Below are 23,827 nucleotides of genomic sequence, written 5' to 3'. Positions count from 1 at the left end.
ACTATATTTGTATAGCTTATTTCATATTCAGTGCTTTACACATGGGGAAAAAAGAGAAACAGATCTTCCTATGTGTAAATGAATCACCAAAGGCGTGAAGGCAGTGACGAGAGGAAGAACTAGAAGACCAATCCATGAGCTGGTTGTTAACATGTTGACATAGAGGCTGTGGTGTTTCGTCTTCCTGGTGCCGAGGCTGCTGTGTGTGAGGGTGCATCGTGTTAGGCTTGGCCAATAATGGTCCATCAGTGCTTTAACTCCAGGTCTGTTTGGGCGGAGGCCATCTGTCCTGAAAAGATGCCTACATCCCCAGAACAGAAAGTTATGAATAGTTGGTCCCTTTCAGACCACAGGTTTTGCTGAGCCATGTGTTTAGCGATTAAAGTCTGCCAAACATGATATCCCTCTGTTGACCGTTGGCACTGGTCCCCAAATAAACAACTTGGCTTCTAGTTTTCAAGACCATTAAACAGTTCAATCAAAGCCTGCTGTATATCTCTGACAAGATCTCTCGCAACTGAAGTCAGGGGCTGATCACACCAAGACATGTAAAAGTGCGGCCGCTTCAAAAATAGGCACGTCATGTCACATGTAAAGTGGGGCTGTATGTGCAACCGACCCTCCTTCATACTCCGTAGCGCTCTCACAGTCCAACAGCTAACTAGCTAGCTAGCCTGTTTATCGGCATAGTAAGATTCATCTGGCTGCTCAGGATACTCCATGCATGCTTTTGTTGGTAAGTCTCAGAACAGTGGGGTGACCTTATATACAGTTCAACGAGACTAAACACCACTGCCATATCTACCTGCATCAAAACAGTTAAGTAGTACAGTCTGCCTCTTGCTTGATTTCATTGGCTGCCTGAGCCAAGAGTGACCTTGACAAGTGGTACAACATGACACACAACACAAAGAGAGGAGCACGTGCCAGAGGCACAATGTGATTTTGCCAAGTAGAACATGCTCTTGGATCAACATCCCACATCACATTTCTGGACCAACATTGCAATCAGCCAATCACAGCCCTCTGACATCATCACTGCGCTGCTGCTGTGCTTCTTTCTAAACTCCTGTGTGCTCCTTCAGAGCTAAGCTCGTTTTTCAAATTGAAGTTGCTACAATTGAACAAAATCCTCAGTAACATCGAACAGTTAGCTTGCTAAGTAAGTTGGCTATGCTAACAAATAAGCTTGCCAATAGGCTAAAATATTGTTCACTAACAGCATTTGTCAGCTGCAATTAACACGCATTCCCTCCTTTTTCCATCTTGATCCTCTATAGATTTGGTATTGGTTTATCCAGGACCATCATCATCATCACGCTAATCCTGAATGATTTGTATATGTCGACGTCAACATAGCAGTGATGGTCCTGGATTGACATCAGCGATTCTATTCAGGATTAATATGGAAATGATGGTCAAGATCAATTGGAAAACAATGGTATTTCTGGTTAAGCGTTTTTAGCAACAGGTTTAGGTGTAATCAGGGCCTTGTTAGACTGTCTCTTCAGATGATCATTAGTAATGTGGATATAATGACGAAGCTGGTAAAGACAAGTCATAGAATATGTAGCAACCTTTAAAACCAGAGAAAGACAACACTTACAATTTTGCAATATCCAAAATCTAATCTAATGTATATAGTCTTAAATCATGAAATTGATATAACATCAACATACTGCCCAGACCTATTCCCAATCACGACTTCCTTGCCTCTTTCTGTTGGCTCCAACTCTTCATAACTCTCCCTTGTCCATTCTTATCAGCACCCATCACTATTTCTGTCTCATGGAGATTTATTAACAGTTCAAACCCGTTTTCTAGTTTTAATGTCAGGGCTGACTGTGGTCTGTGTTTATGTCCTCGTCTGGCCGTCCGCCAGATGTTCTGGGTTGAAGTTGGCTTGACTGAAGCTGTAAATGTCGCCCTCAGTGGGAGTACAGACTTGCACTTGTCTTTAGGTTTTGCACCAAGGTTATCCAAGACTTCACTGTTTCGGTCTCAATGAGTCTGGGGAAAGTTATGGTGTCATTTATCTGTCCATTTAAATTGTATTGAGTTGAACTCTGCTGAGCTAACTCACCAGCGGGAGACACTGAGAGTCATGATGTCATGGAATTCACAAGTCCTCTTCAGTGCAAATATTCTTGTTTTGAGTACAATCTTCTGTGTAATTTATGGCCGTCTGTGCACTTTATCAATGCAGATAAGCACAGAGGCATGGTGTTGTCCGAGACACTGCTGTTAGTAGTCCAGTCAGTTGCTGCTTGGGAGGCAGTCGCAAGCCGATGATAACAACTGAGAGCTTTAGTCATAAATTATCCTCCCAATGGACGTTCAAACTCAAATAAATATCCTCCTAATGATTTACTTGTGACAGGGAACCACCCATAAAGTAAAAAAGTAGCTAAGTGAAAACAAAGAGAGCAGAAGAAAGGAGCGTCTGCACTGTAGCAAAGCAGGACGATTGAAAGCCATTTTATTCTCAGGAGATTCATTTTTTTCCCTTCCGTCCCTCTCATATCAGCACATCCCTGCAGCCGCAGTTTCTTTGCCGGTGACAGGCTATTATTGCTGTCTGTAACTCATTCCTTGGGATGAAACGCTAACTATGACAAGATGATGGGGGGGGGGGGGGGGGTTCTTGACAAAAAAAAACCTTGCTCAACATTGTTTAATTCTGCATTTGCTCACTCAGCCTCTTCAAGCTCTCCCCACTATGCCTTCGTGACAGACTAGAGACAAAGCAAGATCCAAGTTACAGCTGGACACAGAGCTCGAAACTTACACCGCATGGGGGATATAACTGTCATATCCGAACCAAGCCAGAGTGACACTGGCTAGCAAATATAGCAAATATTGCAGAAATCTGACAATAAATTCCAGTGTTAAAGAGTCTCTGATGTCGAGTTCTGTTCAACTCTGTTCTCAAGTCTTTAAAATCCAAGTGTGAGGCCACCTTTGCCTACTCATGTTGTTTAAGTGAGACTAATGCTTTGTTTATTCAATTTGGGACATTAATTTGCTTTTAAAGCTGAAAATGTCCAAACACGCTTTAGAGAATTAATAAGATGAGTCAATTGATTTTTTCATGGGACAACTAGGTCATTGCTTTAGTAAAAGAAATAGGATTCATCAGGAAAAGGTAATGGGAAAAAATGAGAGTCTAAGAGTCACATTTATCATTTACTCGCATTTTTCTTCTGTTTTCAGCTGCTTTATGTACGGACGTAACCACACTTCTGATAAGAAAAATAAAACTTTTGCAGATTCAGTCCATTAATCCAAAGACTGTATCATCCCATATACACTGTGGAGACCTGTTCTGACCTAGAGGAGAATACTGGACCTTTACTCACCTATCTCTCAGAAGCAGTCTCATAAAAGGTCACAAAGATATTGCCTTGCACCTTCTACTCATACTGAGCAACACTGTGTGCATCATTTGCATCAAAAAGAATAAGATGTGGGATCACAGGCTATCTTTACAGTGGCATGGAGGCGTCCTCATTTTAACTCTATTCCCTCAGATCAGCTCAGAAAGCTGAAGATGTGTTTTGTCAATAGCAATTTAGAGGACACATCCTGAGATCACCACCTGCTGTACAAAGGACTCATGCTGGTGTTCACATTGGAATTTATGTGCACTGATCTGACAACAAGCTGTTTGTTTCAGCTTGAACAAACAACTATAGCTCAAAGGACGCAACATCAAGGGCCAACAGTAAACATGTTGTCAGAGTATGTATGGTAGTATCTAGGGGTGTAATAATACATTGATGTGGATCTATATATCGAATCAGTGAGCTACAATCCAATATTATCAATGCAAAGTGAAAACATCAAGACATATAATAATCTTAAAGATACGCCTTTACTTTGAAATTCCAATGACGTGTGTGTCACCATTTCTGCACACCTCTCTAAAGATTGAGACAGTGCTAGCAGCCTAGCAGACAAAGGCAAGACACCAAAAAAAAAGACAATGAGGGCATTTACTGAAATTGTCTCTTTTCGACTGCAGGCAGTGGGACCCCTGGAAATTTTTCATAGGGGTGGCAAGATGGGACCATCCCTACGACAATCTTGTGGTGGCACACCAAAACCAAAATCCATGACTGAATTTCCAGAATGTTATTATAATGCTCAAGCACACCAACCAGCCAAAACATTTAAGCCACTTGCAGGTGCAGTATTTAACATTTATCGTTTCATTACAATGTATTGTTCTGCTGGGAAACCTTTGGTCCTGGCATTCATGAGGATGCCACTTGATGTGTTCCACCCACCCAAACACCGTTGCAGAACCAAGTACCCCCTCATGGCAACACGACTCCCCAATGGCAGTGGACCCCCAAGCAGGACAATGCACCATGCCACACTGCAAAAACTGCTCAGGAATGACGCGAGGAATGTGATAAAGAGATCAAGGTGTCAAACTGGCCTCAAAATTTCCCAGACCCCAATCTGATCAAGCCAGTACCCACGATGCACCTTTATCCACGGATCAGACTTGTATTGCACCAGGGCGTTGGTGGAGGATCCTTTGAGTCCTGTGGGTTGTGAGGTTGGGTACAAGGAAGTCCCACAGATGCTCAATCAAATTGAGATTTGGGGAATTTGGAGGCCAGGTCAACACCTTCAGATCTTTGTCACATTCCTTGGGTAATTCCTGAGTAGTGTTTGCAGTGTGGCATGGCGCATTGTCCTGCTGGGGGGCAACTGCCATCTGGGAGTGCTGTTGTCATGAGGGACAGCACCTGGTCTGCAAATGTGTTTGGGTGGTGCGTGTCAAATGGCATCCACATAAATGCCAGGACCAAAGGTTTCCCTGCAGAACATTGCACTGTACACAGATCATCAATTTTCACTTCACCCACCACTGGTTTTAATGCTTTGGCTGACTGGTGTATAAAGGCCAGTTGAAAATTATGTCAATATGGAGAGTTAAGGTATCGCATACTGATATATTTTGGTTTCTGATTTTACAGTTAATGTTACTTACTACCTGATCATTGACAAATACAGGTACAGTTGGGTATGAGTACCCATAGAACCCATTCTGAGGTGAGAACGGCCATGCCAGTTTTACCCCTTGCCAAATTTTAGAGCCTTACTTAAAACGAAATGGTTGGTAACAATGGATGCCTAAGGCTGTCTAGTTTCACAAGGTACCAATATCCTTGCGCTAGCTTAAAAAAAAATGGGTATGCCACAGCCTTTAAAGACAGTGATGTGAGCCTCCAATTATTTTTGGTTGGGATTGCCAATGGGGGGATCAGTAATTGTATTAGGGGAGCAGTGGTCTCTCCTGGCCTGACTGCAGGCCCAAGAATTGAACTGGATCAAAATCATATCGTGATGAGTTATTTACACACCTTGTAATTTCCCTCAAGATCAAATTCGGCTCATTCCACCTTCTCCGAAAATGTAAAACAATCACAACAAGATTATCTTTCATATCTTTCATATCAAAGGGGAAACAACACTTGGTAAAGACACACTGATGACTTGAAGAGTCTGAAACCTCATCCTGGATGCTAAACTGGCTATCCTGTTGTCTGATTGGCACTTAACCTAAAGCAAACAGCAACGTGACACACAGTGCAACTGAAATTAAGCAGCTTTGTTTGTACCAGAAAAGGATTTTGTGTGCAACAGTGTAAGTAAGAGTTAAAATGAGCCGCCAAAGGAATAAGCAAATGTGTGTGTGTGTGTGTGTGTGTGTGTGTGTGTTGACAGAGGTCCAGAGTGGAGAATTGATCTCTCTGAGGCTCAGAAGCAGCTAGTCTGTGAATACCAATCAGAGGTAATTAATAGCAGCTAATGGACTCTGTTTCTCACTCTGTGCTCTCATCTCACTTCTGTCTCTATTTATCCCTTCCAGTGTTTCTCTCTCTTCTCTTTATTATGCAGCATTAATGAATTCTCCCCTTCTTTATTTACTGTCCTACACTTCAGGCTTGCAGAGAGACATTTCAAACTTCCATATCTAAGGCAAAGTAATGAAATGACCCCCCCTCCTATTGGCTGATCTTTGACGCTAGATGATGTCATTCTGTGTGGGCATGTTTTTCTACTCCATTAAAGCCAGTACACAAAATAGCTGACTTTAATTGACACCTCAGTGCAGCAAGTGAACAAAACACAGATGTACCAATAGCATCATAAACAATACTTACTGAAATATATAAATACTATATACAGCAATATATGTTGTAGCTGAATTCAAATGTAAAAGGTTTTGTAGGGTCTCTGCCAACTTTTTAAAGCTGTGAAAAGATTTAAGTTTACCACATCATCTCCACCCCCCCGATGTGGATTGATTATCAGCTGATAGAGATTCAACATCATGCCTGCCGCCTCGCACACCGCCTGCACTCCATTAAAGCAGGTCTCCATGCTCTTGGCGCTACATAGCAAGCAGCACGTCAAAACAGCCAAATGGAACAGCGTGTACAGACTCAAAGACCTGTCTCCTTCGAAGACCACATTTCAAGAACAAATACATCATAACTGGTAGACAATGTTGTCTCACTCCACAGTCCAAGACAAAAAGCAGCAGAGAGATACAGCCTGCATTTGCAAACAGACATTATTTGTGGCCCAAAATCCAATGAAAATATATTGTCACAATGTATTTAAAACTGATATGATGACTCTGTTCATCAATTATCCAACAATTTTGAAACTCAGAATCATTTAATTTATTTATCAGACACAACTGTCCAACAGTTGCTCATTACAGCTTCTCAAATGTGAGGCTTTCCTGTTTTATATCACAGTAAATTGATCATCTTTCAATTTTCAACCCTTAGTAAAGCAAAACACTTGAACTGGATAATTCTAACAAGAATTTTTGTTTTTACCATTTCTGACACACTAAACTATTGACTGGCTACTGATGATAATATATAATCATTTATTGCAGCCAGAGTAGAAAGCTGAAGTCATGACGTCACATCCGGGCTAGCCTCTGTACTATTAGCTTCTATAACTCAATGCAATCTCTCACTCAGCATTTCTTTGATTAGTTTTTCTAAAAACTAAAAATAAGCAAGTTCCTGGGGTTTACTGTCCAATTTCTAAGACAAATTAGCATCCAAAACAGCACTATTAGAAATTAGCTTTTGTGATTTTAACAAATGTAACAATTACTTCATGTTCACAGGAAAAAAACAACAGCTCTCGCAAAATTTACCAGGGCAACGGCACAGGTTCTTACTTTATCATAACTTGGTTTTCACCATATCTATAAACGTCATCAAAGCTTTCCGCTACAGAGAATTTTTGTTGCAGTTTTTAATTTGTTGTAATCTCTGTTTAAATAATTTTACAGCACTCAATCGATTCTGTCCTGCTGTTATTGCAGACATGTATGAGCTAACCCTGACTCATTCAACTCGACTCTTTTGCTGATCTATGATGTTTAGCCTCTTCCTTAAAGGTAGCTAAAAAACTAAAGTACTAAACAAAATTATATCTTCTTTTTTTTTTTTAACTACAGTCCTTATCTTGGCGTATGAAGCGAGTCACACAACAACGAGCCACAAGGCTGGATCTTTAGTAATTAGCAATGTCACAAAAGTCGGTGACATTTTGAATGAGGTTTTCTTAGTTCTTGAACACAACTCGGACCACATTGGCCGTCTTTTGTATCTACTAGCTGTTAGAATCAGACTCAGCTCTACTTTGTTTTCAGTGCTTCGTAGCAGATGTTAGCATGCTAACAATCAGAAGAGAGCATGCATCTACTGCTAGCTCTCCTAGCTAGCAAACGTTACAACTCAGCTGAGACTCTCATCCATGAGTTGATGCATGTTTTCTTCTGTGCAGCGATACGGTCGGCAGGTGTAGTTCGGCAGAGAGAAAAAAGTTCCAGCATGGAACTGCTCACAACAAGGTCAGTGGATTATCTTGGGTAAGCAGGTCATGATTTCTGTAAAGAGACATTGCTGTGGAGTTTTTTAAATGTATTTTTTGGGCTCTTTGAGCACCACAAGCCAAATGCCATCTAGTTCCATTATATAGGAGAGAAGGCAGACATCTCTACAGCCCATATCTCCAACATTTGGTAACTCACATTAAAGCAATCTAGATTGATAAACAGCACTGCAGGCAGGAGGAAAAATATGTATTTTTGATTTTGGGGTGAACTGAGCTTTACAGTGCAGTTATTCAGAGTTATCTGCTAAAATAAAGTTGTGAATACCTTGAGCAGCACTTTCAGTCTCAACACAGTGGAGAACTTTACACCTTTGTGCAACACGTGTACTGTTAGTCACACCCTCCTCCTCCTCAGTGGCTCAAAGTTCAACCCACATACCTGTCACTCCTTCTGTCATCTCGCCTGAGGCTGAAGTAACTGCATCTATAAAGCTTCTTCTTCTTCTAAATGTGCTACTCTGAATAAAATCTATATTTCCCTCATATAACAGTTTGTTTCCTTGAGACTAAAAACAAACAAAGCTATGAGAGCTTAATACCAAAGATGCAGACAAAATCAACAATGGGCGCTTAGAGAAAATCAACACGGTCTCGGAGAGATTACCACATAAATTACCTCCACCAGTTAAGTTACATAGAGCTTATGTTTCACCACTTTGTTTGCTAGTCGGATCTAAAAGTATTTGGCTGTATTTTAGTGGACAAGCAGCTTTAGCCCAGAAGATAAGTCGGTTATAATTTGGCGGTTATGCTGATCACCCACCTCCACTTTACAACACTGAATGTAGGTGTCACAATCTTTCCAGGGTCAACTGCGGTCTTTGATACACCAGCGGCTCATCTATGTGTACTTCATGGCCTGATTTAACACTGGAATCATGTTACTGTCAGAGATTTAAAGAGGCTGAGGCAGAGTGAGACATTTCCAGTGAAGAGCAGAAAGAGAATAAATGACAAATGTCACAGGGAAAAGATGGAGCGGCTGATTGGTATGGAGCTCGAGCCGGGTGAGAGACAGCAGGGGGCAAAGGGACAAAGAGTATAGATGACATGTCAAAGGGAGAGATCGACGCCAAGGCTGATGTGAGGATGAGGGGTGGATGGAGTACATGCTGTACTTGCAAGCTCATTAAACAACGTCGTAATTGATGAGTGAAGAAAGAAAGCAGCGGAGGGGCGAGGGGAGAAACGAAAGAATCGTCAAGGGCAGAAACAACTTGATGAAAGTGTCCTAATCACTGCTTTCCGCCCAGAGGAAGATCAATCACTAACGACAGGAAGACGGATGTAAAGAAAAATCCTCCTGGTGATCCCTTTGTTTCCTAAGTTAGCTCTTCTGGGGCTTTTCACATCATTAATGTGTGTTTCTCTAGATTACTTATATGCAGTCTGATATTAGGGATAATTCAGGCTTTTGATAAAATTCTCACGTTGGTGTGGGGACCTCGGTGGTTATCTTAACTTAGCATAAAGTCTGGATGCTGGGGGAAAGCTCTTCTGGCTCTGTCTAAAGGAAACAAAATCCACCTACCAGTATCTCTACAGCTCACCAGTTAACACGTTGTATCTCATTTGGTTATATTAGTCATTGTGGTTTAACAGTGAGTTATGTACTAGAACCCCCTCTCCCAGTGTGCATGGCTGCAGCCAGCTATGATGTCACCAAGGTCCGAAACTCGGTAGTTATTTCCAAAAAAACCCACTTTCTCCCTCCATCTGAATGACCTGAAACCACCTGAAACTGACAGCTATCAATAAGTCCTTTTACACTGCCTGTTCAAGTTGGCAATGTCGCACAATTTTTCCACCCCACTGTTCTCTATACAAGGTTCGATTGCCAAATGGGGGGACAGAGTTGTGTAGCCATTAAGCTGTCAGCAGAGGCAGTAACAGCACCGAACTGAGGTGTGTAAAAGGGTAAGCGGGCAGGACAGGGGATGGACAGGATGGGTGGAATGCCTGTGGCACATCGCTTGGAGATTTTAAAAGCAGCTAGAAGCAGTTAGCAGCTAACTCGCAAAAGAAGAACAGCAGCTGAAAATGTCCACAAATTGGGAAGACGTTGAGGTTCAGGAGCTCCTTACCCTCTGAACAGAGGCTGAGATCAGCCAACATACAACAGGGATAGTAAATGATTGTTACTGCCATGGTTTGCCATTGTTACTGTTAAAAATGTGCTGGCGACGACTATGTCGTGTCACACAAGAAGCCCGCGTTGTTGTGTCACACATCACGCCCGTCACTTTTCCTTTGTTTCTAGAATGGTGGCATGCTATCTTAAATCACACACTGGGGTGGCATGATGCCCACATTGTTTGGTTCTGTGTAAAAAAAACAAAGGTGGCATAATGTAGAGCAGCCCTTTCGTGCCATCTCTGAGTAAAAGGGCTAATAAGACAGTTATCTGTGCAGGAGAGACTAAATTCTCTTATTGGGTATACATACCCAATATGCCTTCCATAAAGACCCACCCCTACTCTGCCTCTGAATGACTCTGACCCTGATCGTTTACACTTAAACCAGGGGTAGCCCATGAGCACCTGGTCGCCTGCAGGGAGCCAATTAGTAGCCCACAGGTCATGTTCTAAAAATAACTGCAGTCAAGCCGGCCATCACTTTCATCTCTGTGGTCAAATAAGCCAACACGACAATTGTAGTGCACCTATACACTGACATTTATGGTAAACACATTCGGTCAAGATCAAGCTGACAGAGACAGTTAGCAGAATGATACATGTGTGACTACGTCTGGTTTTCAAAATCAAGTGTTAACAGAGGGTGCAAAATATATATATTTATGTTGACAAGAAATACAACATTTTAACTGTGTCTCTTAATCAAAAAGAAAATCCTACTTAATTGTGAAAGAAATATTATTCTTTATTCTTTGATTTTTGGGTTGCTTTCATTTTAGTGTTCACCATTATCCTGTTATTTGTCACTTGTGACCACAGCGGCCAAGTTACATTGTCTGGCTTTAAGCCCACTGTATACTGTTTGTGAAGAAAGTCTGTGAAATACTTTCTCCATCAACACTCTAAATGAGCATGTCGTGTATGAAAGATTATATACGCTACTCACAATCTATATTCTCTCAATTCACTTTGTGATAAAAAGCAGTGGGTGTGCTGAAAATGACTTTGCTTGATCACAAAATGCAAATGTGTCTAGCATTCCTCAACACTGACGCAACACTATAAATCAGACCTAAACACACCAGTTTCGTCCCAGCATCTGATAAATGCTGTGTACCGTGGGCCGGCTGATTTTAGCTCCAGGAGCCAGTGACCATTTAGCGATAGGCTAATCTCTTAGCAAATCTGTGCATGCCGTCCTTTGTAACCCGATAAGGAACAATATAATTAACTTGAAACTCTCCAAGCTTTTCCACTACAAAGACTCAAAAAAAATACTGAGGAGATTTTACCTCCAGGTTTTGTTTCCAGCTTTGAAGAATTTACATTTCTATCAGACTTAATTGCTTAATTATTCTGCTACTCATACTCCAACAGCAGATTCTGACAGGTAATACTGTACATACTAATTTAGATAAGTGTGTAAAGGCCCAGACACAGCAAACCGACTTCAGAGAACTAGTGGTAATGAAAGCTGACTGTTGCTTTCCATTACGTCGCCTGTGTCTCAGCCAAAAAGTTGCACATGAACACACTGCAAAGACTGCAGCTGATGGCCAACCAGCACGTACGCTCTGCACCTGCATGAGAGGAAAAAACTCTCCACATCAGCAGATGATGGTGGTCGTCTGTAATCCTCATTCAAAAAGGGAAACCAGAAGATCGTCTTGATGCTAATTAGCAAGTTAGCACATTAGCAACACAATGTTGAAAGAACAGAACATATTCACAGTGCGCCAGTGAACAATAACACAAACCATTACTAAACATTTCTGCTGAAGAGCTCAATGGCTAAAGAAAAACAATCTCACCTCATGTAACAAGGTTTGTTTTGGTCTCATTTCCTCCTGACTTTAGCAGTTTGTTTACTTTCCTCACTTCTGTTTCTCCTCTCGCGTACTGAGCTGAACTGCCAATCAGAGTGATTTCATTAACAGGTGAGCTCTATCGTCACCAATTCAACATGCTGGATTGTCTGACAAAAAGCCATCAGGGGAGAAAAGGGGCAACGGTGGGTGACTGACGATCACTAACGGCCCCAACATTGACCAACGCCAACTATCGGCTTGGTGTGTCAGGGCTTTAAGACATGAAGCAGAGATATATATGATATGACAAGTAATTTACCCAAAAATATATATCAAAAAATTGTTTAATTCATATACAAATATTTATTCAATCACCTTCTCTTAAAGCCATTATTATAGCCCATATTTTGACATTTGTCTATTTTTCTCATCACCGCTGTGTTATGATATCAAAAATAATATTAGACCCAATTTTGTCAGATACCTGATAAGAAAAATACTGGACCTTAAAGTCAAAAGGATCACTGTAACACAGATTTTATTAAATCACAATACCCTTCCCTGAACTGGAAAATCAAAATCAAAATCTTTTTACTCAAGTGCTTGACTTAAAACTGTCATAAAACTGATTTATTTTAACACTGAAGTAATATGCAGTTTACATATTCACTAGCAAATGTATTTTTGCATCAGTGTGTGGCAAGGAAAATAAACACTTGCAGGCTGTAACAACAGTCTGTAATGTAAGTTTAAGCCATTTTCTCACTCGAGCATGGTCGTTAAAGTAAACAGAAAATATGAAACAGCTGAAAAACAACATTAGGTGACGCATGGTGTAACGATAGCAGCGGTGCAGAAAGTTTAATTGACTACAAGCTGAAGGAACATGTTCTGCATGTTGGTAATCCTAGTATTTCATGCTTTGGTGGGGACAAGAAGCACACAGGATGGTGCTGTCTTGCTGCCACCTTGACAAAGCGCTCTAGAATGCTTTGACTTCAAGAGTCCTCGCATTAGAACCCAAGTGACAGTGGGTTTTTGTGCTGGTTTATAGTCTCAACCATTGTAGAGGTGACTGTTACATTTCTTCAGACCAGCTGTATTTTCTTCAGAGTAGAAGGTGCGGTGTCAGTCACTGAAAGACAAACTTGAAGTTTTAGCATATGCATGGATAAATGATGAAAAAAGTATATGTGATGTTGCCTCTGAATGAAAATGAAAGTGTCATATTGGCGCTTGTCAGTGGACGAATTTGCATATACCGATACATCTGTGAGAGCTGCTGTAAAACTACTGTTTATTACTGTTATTGTACTATTAAAAAGGTAAATGTCTTTTGTTATAATCAGTTGTTTCTGCACTAAATTGTTATTTTTTCCTAAAATTGTATTCTGTTTTTTTTTTTTTTTTTTTATGACTGACAGTCAAATTAGATAATATGGTAAATGGACTGCACTTGTATAGTGTCTTCCTACTCTTTTGACCACTCAAAGCACTTTTTACACTACAGTCACATTCCGCCATTCACACACATTCAGACACTGGTGGCCAAGGTGCCACCTGCTACAGTTTTCAACACACTTACACACCAATGGAACAGCCATTGGGAGCAATTTGGTGTTCAGTATTTTGCTCAAGGATACTCCCACATGCAGACTGGAGGAGCCAGGGATCAAGCTGCTGATCTTCAGATTAGCTGATGACCCGCTCTACCTTCTGGGGCTACAAATGCCCCAAAAAATAAAAGAAAGTTCTTTGGCATTCATTCTCTGTATATATTTGATCATGTTTTACAAAGGGCTTTAACCTGAACCATGTATCCATCCATATAGAGTTAGTAGTATTCAGCTGTTAAAGATTTTTTAGGGCTGTCAAAATAATGCCTTAATTTAGATGAATTAATCACAGAAAAAAATAACACATTAAAAAAATTAACGCTGATTAATTGTCTTCCGTGGTGCCCTTAAACCCGGTGCGCCACCGAAGGCCACAGTGGCTTTGTCACATGATGGAGGTAGACGAGACGACGCTGTTTGGCCCTGTGCATGGAACATTTCCATTTCAAAAACACCCAGATGTAACTGTTGATAGGAGCACCACCCAATTTTCGTGCTATCAAAGCTTCAAGCTCGAAATATCACCTCAACACAAAGCATTTAGCCGCGAACACGAAGATCTGAGCTAGCACAGCCTCTGATGCTAGTGCTAGCAGACAACGTCTTCAAGCCACACTTGACCAGGTGTTCAGACGCAAACTGAGTAGGTCCACCTGTGACCCACTAACTAACTTTGGACTGCAGCCCAAAATCCAGCAGCTTTACTACAACACATCTGCGAAAATTCATTTGATATGAAATTTTTTAAATACTTTCACAGCAAAAATTGATGTATGTGATTAATTTACATTAATTAATCACAAATCATGTAATTAATTAGAGTGATTTTTTTTAATCACTTGACAGCCATAGTTTTTTAATTGCACTTGTATCGCATCTGTACTTGGTATCGAGTGGTCCGCAAGTTCAGGTATCAGAATCAGTATTGGGAAGGAAAAAATGGGCTACGAACATCTCTACTTGAAAAAAGGCAATAAATCGCAACATATGTTATCGCAGTGTATAGCATATCATACAATGTTTAAAATCACAATAGTATTGTACAGTGACTTGTGACTTGACTGGTGATTTCCATCCCTGGTTAAAATTGGTGTCTCATACTTGCAATAGACTAAACTGCAGAGTTCCCAGGTTGTGCTTGTAAAAATGCATATGTGAGGAGCGTCTGGGGGAGTGCAATAAAACCTGACAATCAACACCGCCCTTCCCTGTCCTGGTGTACGCTCACCCTGATCAGGAAAACAAACCGTATGACGAAAAACTTAATTAAAATGCAGAGTGAGGGCTGTCTGAAGCTGCTTTAAAAAACAAATGTTCCCTGTCTTTCCGTTTCACATCTCTGGCTAACAGGGAACGGAGTCTATCATTTCTGAGAGCACTTTGTTGGATGTGGCAGAGCAGTAGAGCTAATTTATGGGTCAATATAAACTTCCATCACCACAGACTGGAGCTGAAAGCTGTGCCGGCCTGCGGCACAGATGAGGAATAGAGCCGAACCTCTAAATCGTAGACAGAGAACATACAGGACAGGAGAGAAAGACTCATACAGGGTGTCACTGTATAAGGTTATACAGAAGCTACAAATATATTAAGACATGAACATATGTGTTCACATTTACACTCTTTAAAGTTATTTTCCTGGAAAGAGCATTTAAGGGCTCAAATTTTCTGCAACACCTGACCATGCCTGCAATAATAAAACTGTCTTTAAAAGCATTGCTTATAATGCATCACTGCAAGTGCCAACAGTAATTACACCAGTGGAATCACTCCGGGGTGGCGCTGGGTGAAAAGACAATGTAACAGGACGATAGTTTAGGTAATTAGCGCTGGCCATTAAAAGCATAATTCACGCTACAAACAAGATGCGGTAAATTTGTCAGATCTGAACCACAGAGAGAATACAGAGCAACCACTGCAGGAGGACGGGGCCAATGACGGAGGAGGGAGTCGGAGTACTGGTGTTATGGATCAACTGGTTTCTCTGTTAACTGCTCATTTTCACCTGAATGCATCGGCAGACGCCTGCGGAAACAGCAGATGTTGAAAACGGAAGATAACATTTAGCTGTCCTTGTAAATGTCTTACTGCTGTCTTTTTCATTAACATTTGAAAACAGATCCATCTGCTTCTTCTGGAGGCTTCGACTTGGGTGAAACAACGATTCACATTTTGTGTATTTTAATCTACATTCATCATCTGGTGACCTTCTAACAGGCCCTTTGTAAGAGAAGACATTTGGACATGCCATAGCAGGAGAAAGGCGCAGGTGCAATTAATAACCTTAATTGAGGCTGCATTCCACTTAGGTGATCCAGTTCTAGCGTCCTGATATTATGCACACTGGCTCAATGGCTTAATGAATCACCTAAATGGAACAGAGCCATCATTAATGTTATTAATCACACCTGTGCTTTCCCTGCTATGGCAAGTTAAAATGTCTTGAAATGTTTTCAAAAAATTACAGTCCCTAATTTATGTAAATTAAAACGTGTTTTAATCCCAAATCCCTTTTTTCCATTATAGAGGTTTAAGATTCTTAGATTAGGGCAGATCATATATCTGCTTAAAACGTATTTCCATTTTAAAAATAAATCAAGGTTCAGTAGGTCACTGGTGAAGTACGACCTCTGCCTCAGAAAACCCCACTCGTAAATGGCTGTAATGTGCGAAGGCGGCTGCAGCACATTGAAGCTTATTAGTAGAATGTCTTGAATTGTAGATTACTTCATATATGAGTCGTGTCTGTATGACTGTATGTGATTGATTGAAGTCTGACTCTTTGGGACAAAACCTCAGACCAAACTGACACAAGTGCACTGCATTTCTTTCACCTATCATCCATACTTGAGAACTGGGACAAAACTTTATTTATTGGGGTTTTTCATTTTTACGCTTCAATTAGGCTGAGAAAATATATTTTAAAAGATCAAAGTCTTGACTATTAAACGCTGCAATGGGCCAACCTCCCAGTGATTAATTTTTTTTTTTGAATAGCATATATAATGGATGTCAGAGGTAAGCTCTGACGGAGTTGACATCTTACAGAAATGACAAAAAGTTATATTTTTATTAATTTCACAGCAGGCTTAGTGAGGAGCCATTTCATTTTTCAAGGTTGCTAAGAGTTCTCTCAATGCCAATCAAAATACTAATTTTCAAACCATAATTCTGACTTACTTTTCATTTAGATAGGCCACAGAGTTGACAGGTAATGGTTAAGACACTCCCGATAGCTATATTATTTCATGAATATATTAAAAAGTAAAAGGTTACCAGTACTTGAGAAGCATTCAAGCCTTTATGGAAACCAGGAAGTGAGTCAGGAGTCCTTGCCATATAGCTAACTCCTTTTATGCCTGATTAAATGATGTTTTTCTAGAAATCCAACAAGGCTGACAAAAAATTAGGACACATCTTTAAAGTGCCAACATTTTCATGAAAAGATATATTTTAAAACAAAGATGACTACAGCAGTACATTTTTACACCAATGTTATCAGTACATTCTGTTAGTTTAGTTTATCCACCTTAGTCAAAGAAAACTTAATTTCCATTTGCAGTATTATATTTGGCGGTATGGCTCTGTTCTGGGGCCCCTTTGCCTTTCCTAGGCCTACACAGGAAGCCTTAGGTGGAGAGAGCACAACTCTCCACCCTTCCATGCGCCCATGTGGAAAGCCTCAAGGCAGAGAGAACACACTTCCTGCCCTTCCACACGCTTATGTGGAAAGCCTAAAGGCAGAGAGAGAGCAAACCTCCCTTCCCTTCCACACGCCGATGTGGAAAGCCTTAAGGCAGAGAGAGCACACCTCTCTGTCCTTCCACACACCTACGTGGAAAGCCTTAAGGCAGAGAGAGAGAGAGAGAGAGAGAGAGAGCGCAAACCTCTCTGCCCTTCCACACGCCAATGAGGAAAGCCTTAAGGCAGAGAGAGCAAACCTCCCTGCTGTTCCATGTGTCTGCATGAAAAGCCTGGCAGGGAGAGCAGCAGCAAAGACCCACTGGCAACAGAACACCGCAGCATCAATGACAAACATAAATGACATTGATAAGATTGTTGTGAGCAGAATCCTTTATGTATATCAGCAAAGCTACTGACTGAAAAAACCCAGTACCAAGTAGTATCGAAAAATATGCCTACTTTTGATCCATTTTGTACAGAGATCTAGACACTAATGTCTATTCATATGGCTTTGCTCACAGCCAATCACCCCAAGCATTCTTCAATTTAATGAGAGCAGCAATGATTAGTCGATTAATCAATTAGTTGATCAAAAGAAAGTTAACTCCCCACTATTTTGATAACTGATAAACCATTTCAGTTATTTTTCAAGCAAAAATGTCAAACATTTGTTGGTTCCAGCCTCTTAAATGTGAGAATGTGCTGCTTTCCTTGATCATTTATGATGTTAAATGAAGAGTCTTCAGGTTTCGGACTGTTGGTTGGACAAAAGAAGCAATTTGAAGACGTCACTTTGAGCTCTCGGACATGATGATGTTCGACATTTTATTGACGAAACAATTAATTGTTAAAATAATCAAATTAATCACACACAACTGAATGCTTCCATTTATGTGATTCTTTATGAATGGAGCACAGAAAAAAGGTATCAAATGATACTCTGTTGGGTCAGTATCACTTTAAGGGTACTGGTATCATAATTTTTAGCCCTAATATCAAGGCAGATTTATGGATATTTATCAATGGATGAACATTTGGACATTGGAGACAATGATATCCTCAGAGAGTCCAAGTCACACTGAATCTAAAATTACTTCCATCATGTCTGTGCTTTCAGATTTGACTGAGTTATGACTCTCTTCCACCGCGTCTCCCACTTCAAATCTATCATCTCCCCTTGGGACGATGTCCCTCACAGTTTGGCAACTTCAGGTCAACATATCACAACACTGGCTTTGCTGCTGAAAAAGAAACCTCTCTGTTCTTTTGATTAACAGACTCTGCTCACATCTTTCTTTCAGCATTAGAAAGAGTGGAATTGTTTTCATCTTTGACGTCAATTAACCGACACAACAAAACTGCACTGAGTACACTTCAATCTGTAAGCAGGACTGCGTTTTAGTCTGTCTCAGTCAATTTGTTGTTAACACTATTAGCTGCCTTGAGTCATTACACACACACACACACACACACACACACATTCAATTAAGTCTGAAATGAATGGTAAACATTTTCTATCATATATAGACAATCAATTACTCCTCTGCAAAATCTCCTAGTTTTACGGCTCATAAATCATATATCCATGACAGCTCCGTTATAGAACATGTATCATGTGCGATACTGAGACGGGGTGAAGGGGCTAACTGGAAAATATGCGGCAATGTTCAATATTTCTGGCACCGAACGGCCTCATTTCAATCCTAGCTGGTGAGGACAATGATTTTTCACAGGGCAGCAGCGGTGAAATTCCTCCCCGTGTTTCGACACTGCACAGCTCCTCGCTGTGGTATCTCGAGGTTTATCTAATTTACCACAGAGGGAATTGACGGGAATTGGTGATGTAACCCCGTGTAAACAGAGAAAGTGGTGCTACGAAAACTGATTTAGAGCCTGTAAATACAAACACAGAGACACAGAAAGAGATTTCAATTTAAAATTCTCTTTACTCACCCACTCCTGCAAACAAAAACAGGACTAATTTAGTTCGATAAGATACGTGTCTTTCAACCTCTCCCACCTGAGGATAAAGCGAGACGACGACTCACAACTCATCAGCCGACACATACGCGTTCAACACAGCGCAAAGGAGTTCATCAAAAGTGTGAGGATGAGAGGTGCTGATTTGCAAAGAGGAAAGACATAAGACATAAAATCAGGCTGAAAACCTGCAGAAGCTTTCTGTACTTCCAGCTGTCTGAGGAGAAACTGAAAACAAATATACTGAAAATTATTTATTTAACAGCCATATATTTTTAATTAGTTCCTCATTTAAAGGCAGTAACTGTGTCCCAACGGTTCCTGTACCACTGAATAGGTGTAATGAGTCTTGCTGCCTTTAAGGGCTTGTAACAATGAAAGAACCAGTAATTAGTCTGAGTTTCACTGCAAAGTTTTACTGCTCCATGTTGGCCACTAAAGCCCTCCAACGAGTTGGAGATTTTCTTTTTGCTTGTGCGGATGCAGAAGCTTCTTTCTGCAGTCTTGCTATAGGGAAACGCTGAATATTTCGGTGGGAAAGGCGAGGAATCATTAGCTTTGAATGTCACCTATTAGCTTTTACTGACTTGAGTCAAGTACTCAAGTATCAGTACAATCCTAAAGTAGGGATTTTCCTAACAACTAATTCCCTAACGTTTAAATAAAAGTTTAAATTTTAAAAGTAAGAAAAAAAAACACTCAGGCAAGTCAAAATTGATCACAAATTATTGTACGAGGTTAACAAACACTGTCCAAAAAAATACTGTGTATTTTATAAGAGACATTTGAAAACTTTAATCATATTTTTTCATTTTTAAAAGCAAACTCAAGACCTAGCTTTTTAGCCTAGCTTTTAATTGTCATTCATTTATTCATTATTTTTTTATTTTATTTTTTTATTTTGTATTTATGATTATTTTGTATTTATTTTTTATTCTTATTAATCTGGGGGGGTTTTTTAGCCGACATATTTTTCTATTTCGTTATTTATTTATTTATTTATTTTTAATATGGATCTAAAATTGTTTCTTATTCTGAGTTTTTATCCTGCCTCCTTTTTGTTTTTATTGTGTAAAGCACTGTGTTGTATTCTAAATGTATAAAAAGTGTTATATAAATAAAGTTTGATTGACTGATTGATTGATTTTTCAATACACAAATCGTATTTAAACAACACAACACATCATTCATTACATGTAAATGGAAACTTCAATGTGTGTGTTCATGTGTGTGTGACAGAGAGACGGAGAAGGAAAGAGCCCTTGATGATCAGAGACGCTGGTTCGTCTCACACGCTCCTCAAATGTTCCTCTGGGTACCTTCATAATAAGTTTAACCAACAAGTAATTGTGGTATCGACTTAGTGAGGGCGGCAGTTTAATCGACTGATCAACTAATTGCACACATCCCCATCCTCGACCCAAGTGGGAAAATGATGATGATAGTGGCTTTAAATGAGGATACAGTAGTATGTAATGGATGGGGTGGGAGGTGTGGTGTTCTTATAGTCTAAAACTGCATTTAAATACATTTTCAATTTGCAGCACTGTGTTGTGCTGCTCAGTAAAGGTCTGCTGTGTCATTGTTTTCCTTATTCCCTCTATTTTTCATCAAGATATGACAGGAAGGAAGAAAGAAAGGAAGAAATAAAGAGATGGGCAAGCAAACCAAAATCCTACACTGAGAGCGAGTTTATCGAGTGGCTGATCAATGAGAGCAGCCTCAGCCGGGAGAAAGAAAAAAAAACGAGAACAGAAAAGAGAGCGGAGAGACACAAACACCTCTGACCCCTGATTATAGCCTTGGGAAGAGGCACGGAGCCAAACGAAGAAAATGTGACTTAGTGGCCAATGTGTGTGCAGCCTTGGACAAAAAAGACTGAATCACACGCGCAGTGAGCGGCTCAGCCTTGCAAAATAAGAGGGTGATAGATTGACAGGGAGAAAAAAAGATGATACTGCCTGCAGCCTTGGACAAAATGAAATGAACTCTGGTTGACAGCGGTGGGCAAATATGTTAACACTAAAGTAAGAGTGGAAATGTGCATCCTTCGAGGAAAAGAAAGTAGGAAGAGGAGAGAGATAAAAAAACACACAATCTGATACTGAACATGAGCCATAGAGAGACACAGACAGACATGTGCTGATCTCTGTGTGTGTGTGGGACTTGACAGACAGACAGACATGTGCTGACCTGTGTGTGAGGGACTTGACAGACACACAGACATGGACTGACCTGTGAGCACGGCCTTGGCAGAGGGTTCAGCCAGGTCCAGGGCGGACTTGCCGTCGGTGTTGCGGATGTTGGGGTCGGCTCCATGCTGCAGTAACACTGTACAACAACAGGGCAGACACAGACAGTAGCTGAGCTCCTGGACTGACATGCAAACTCCCCGACACACACCTCCCCCTAGTCCTCCTCCTCCTCCTCCTCCTCCTCCTACTGCTGCTCCTCCTCCTCCTCCCGCTGCTGCCGAACCACATCCCGCTCCATACACTGCTCTCTCTGGACCTCCTCCTTTTTCTCCCACTTGCTCCTCTGCTATCCCTCCTGCTCCTCCACCTCTGGCTGAGTCTCCCGCCGCACGTCCCGCTTCGCATCTCTCCCGTCCTCCTCCTCCTCCTCCTCCTTCCCCGGCTGCTCCACCTCTGTTGCTGGCGCTGCTCTCCCGGCTGCCCCTGGCTGCCCCTGCCCTGCGAGCCATGCTGCTGATGTAAACAGACATGCCACAACAAGAGCAGCAAAGGCTACGCTACACCACACCGCCGGATAAACAGCGGACCTTACAAAGCAGTGATGTGACCAGCTACGAAACACATCGCAGCTCCACGGAGGAGCAAGGGGGGGAGGCTGTAGTTAAGCTGAGAAAATACATAAAAAGGAGTGAGGAGGGGAAGAGACGAGCGGCCACAGCTAATCGAGGCAGCGGCAGCGGCAGCAGCGACGAGGCGGGCAGGCTGTGCGAGTGGAGAGACTCTCGCCTCTCCAACTGACTGAGCGATGCAGCGGAGAGCAAGATGAGAGAGGGGAGGAGAGGAGAGGAGGAGGGGGAGGATGGGGTGGGAGGGGAGGGGAGGGGAGGGGGAAATGAGAGTCCGAAAGGATGGGAGAGGTAGAGGACGAAAAGAGGGGAGGGAGAGCAAAACAAAACAAGAGTGTTTGTTTGTGTGATAGAGAGGCAGAGAGAGCAGGGAGTAGTAAAGAGGAGAGGAGAGGAGAAATAGGGAGAGGATGACAGGAGAGGAAAATGAAAAAAGAGGAGAAGAAAGGAAAAGAGAGAACATGGGGGGATAAATGAGGTGAGGAGAGGACAGAAGAGAAGAAAGAGGAGGAGAGGAGAGGATGAAAAGGGAAGAGTGAAGGAAGAAAAAAGCAAAGGAAAAGGGAGAACAAAGAAGAGGAGATATGAGAAGAAAGGAAAGAAGAGTAGAGAATGAATGCGAGGAGAGGAAAGGGACAGAAAAGAGAGAAAGGAGAAGAGGAAAAATGAGAGGAGAAATTAGGAGAGGAAAAAGGAGACGAAATGAGATGAGAGGAGAGGCAAGGAGAGAGGAGGAAAAGGGGGAAGAGGAAATATGAGGAGAGGAAAGGTGAGGAGAGATGAGAAGGAATGAGAGAAGAGGAAAGGAACAGAAAAGGGAGAAAGGAGAGAAGAAATTAGGAGAGGAGAGGAAAAGAAGAGATAAGAGGAGATAAGGGAAGAGGGGAGAGGAAAGGACAAGGACGAAGAGAGAGGAGAAATAAGGAGAGGAAAGAGGAGAGGAAAATGGAAACGAGAGGAGAAGATAAAGGAGGGATGAAAGTAAAATAAAAGAGAGATGAAAAAGGAGGAGCGGATATGAGAAGAAACAAGAGGAGAGGAAAGGAACAGAAAAGAGAGAAGGGGAGGACAAGATATGAGAGGAGAGGAGAGGAGAGGAGAAGGGGGAGAGGATAGATGAGAAAAAAGGAATAGAAAAGGGAGAAAGGAGAAGAGGATAAATGAGAGGGGGAATTCAGGGAGGAAGAAAGAGAAGAAATGAGGAGAGGAGATGAGAAAGGTGGGAGAGAAGAGGAAAGGAAAAGGGAGAACAGAGAAGAGGAGATATGAGGAGAGAAAAATGGAAGAGATACGAGGAGATAAGGGGAGAGGACACAGAAGAAGAGAGGGGAGGAGAAGAAATGAGAAGAGAGGAGAAACAAGGCGGGGAAAGGAAAAAAGGAGGAGAAGAAATAAAAGGAAAGTGGAAAAGAGAGGAGGAGAAGAGAAAAGATGAGAGGAGATTAAAAAGGGAGAGCAGAGATAAGAAGAAACGAGAGGAGGGGAGAGGGAGAAGACAAGACGAGAGGAGAGAAAAGGAAAGGAAAAGAAGAGAAGAAATGAGAGAAGAAGAAGAGAAGAGACGAGAAGAGGACAGAGCCATGCGACTACAGAACAAGTATGAGCTGAATAACAAACTATGCCAGCGCTCAGTTTTTTGTAAATGAGCTCTTTTGAGGGCTCTAATGTCAACACTCTCACTGCTTCCTCTCTATCTCATTGCCCAGGATTGTGATTGCTGAGCGCTCCTCGGTGCACATGCCCTTTGACTTGTGTACACCTCAAACTACTCTGCTCAAAGCCGGCAGAGAGGAGAGGAGAAGAGGAAGATAAGCGGGCTCGCCTGTGATGCTGTGT

At 41.5% G+C, this 23,827-nt stretch overlaps 1 protein-coding gene across 2 annotated transcripts in view; it reads right to left on the bottom strand.

Annotated features, from left to right (window-relative positions):
* The window catches only part of LOC125878576 (poly [ADP-ribose] polymerase tankyrase-1), a 149,850-nt gene that overhangs the window by 108,869 nt on the left and 17,154 nt on the right, over positions 1–23,827 (bottom strand). For both annotated transcript variants that reach the window (XM_049559868.1, XM_049559869.1), the window contains exon 4: positions 21,406–21,501. In XM_049559868.1, coding sequence (XP_049415825.1) covers positions 21,406–21,501 — 96 coding nt within the window. The remainder of the gene's footprint in view (positions 1–21,405; positions 21,502–23,827) is intronic.

Source organism: Epinephelus fuscoguttatus, linkage group LG18 (assembly GCF_011397635.1).
Source record: "Epinephelus fuscoguttatus linkage group LG18, E.fuscoguttatus.final_Chr_v1".
NCBI classification, from domain to species: Eukaryota; Metazoa; Chordata; class Actinopteri; order Perciformes; family Serranidae; genus Epinephelus; species Epinephelus fuscoguttatus.
The sequence above is the reverse complement of the archived record's forward strand: the minus strand, read 5'-3'. Positions and strand labels throughout refer to the sequence as shown.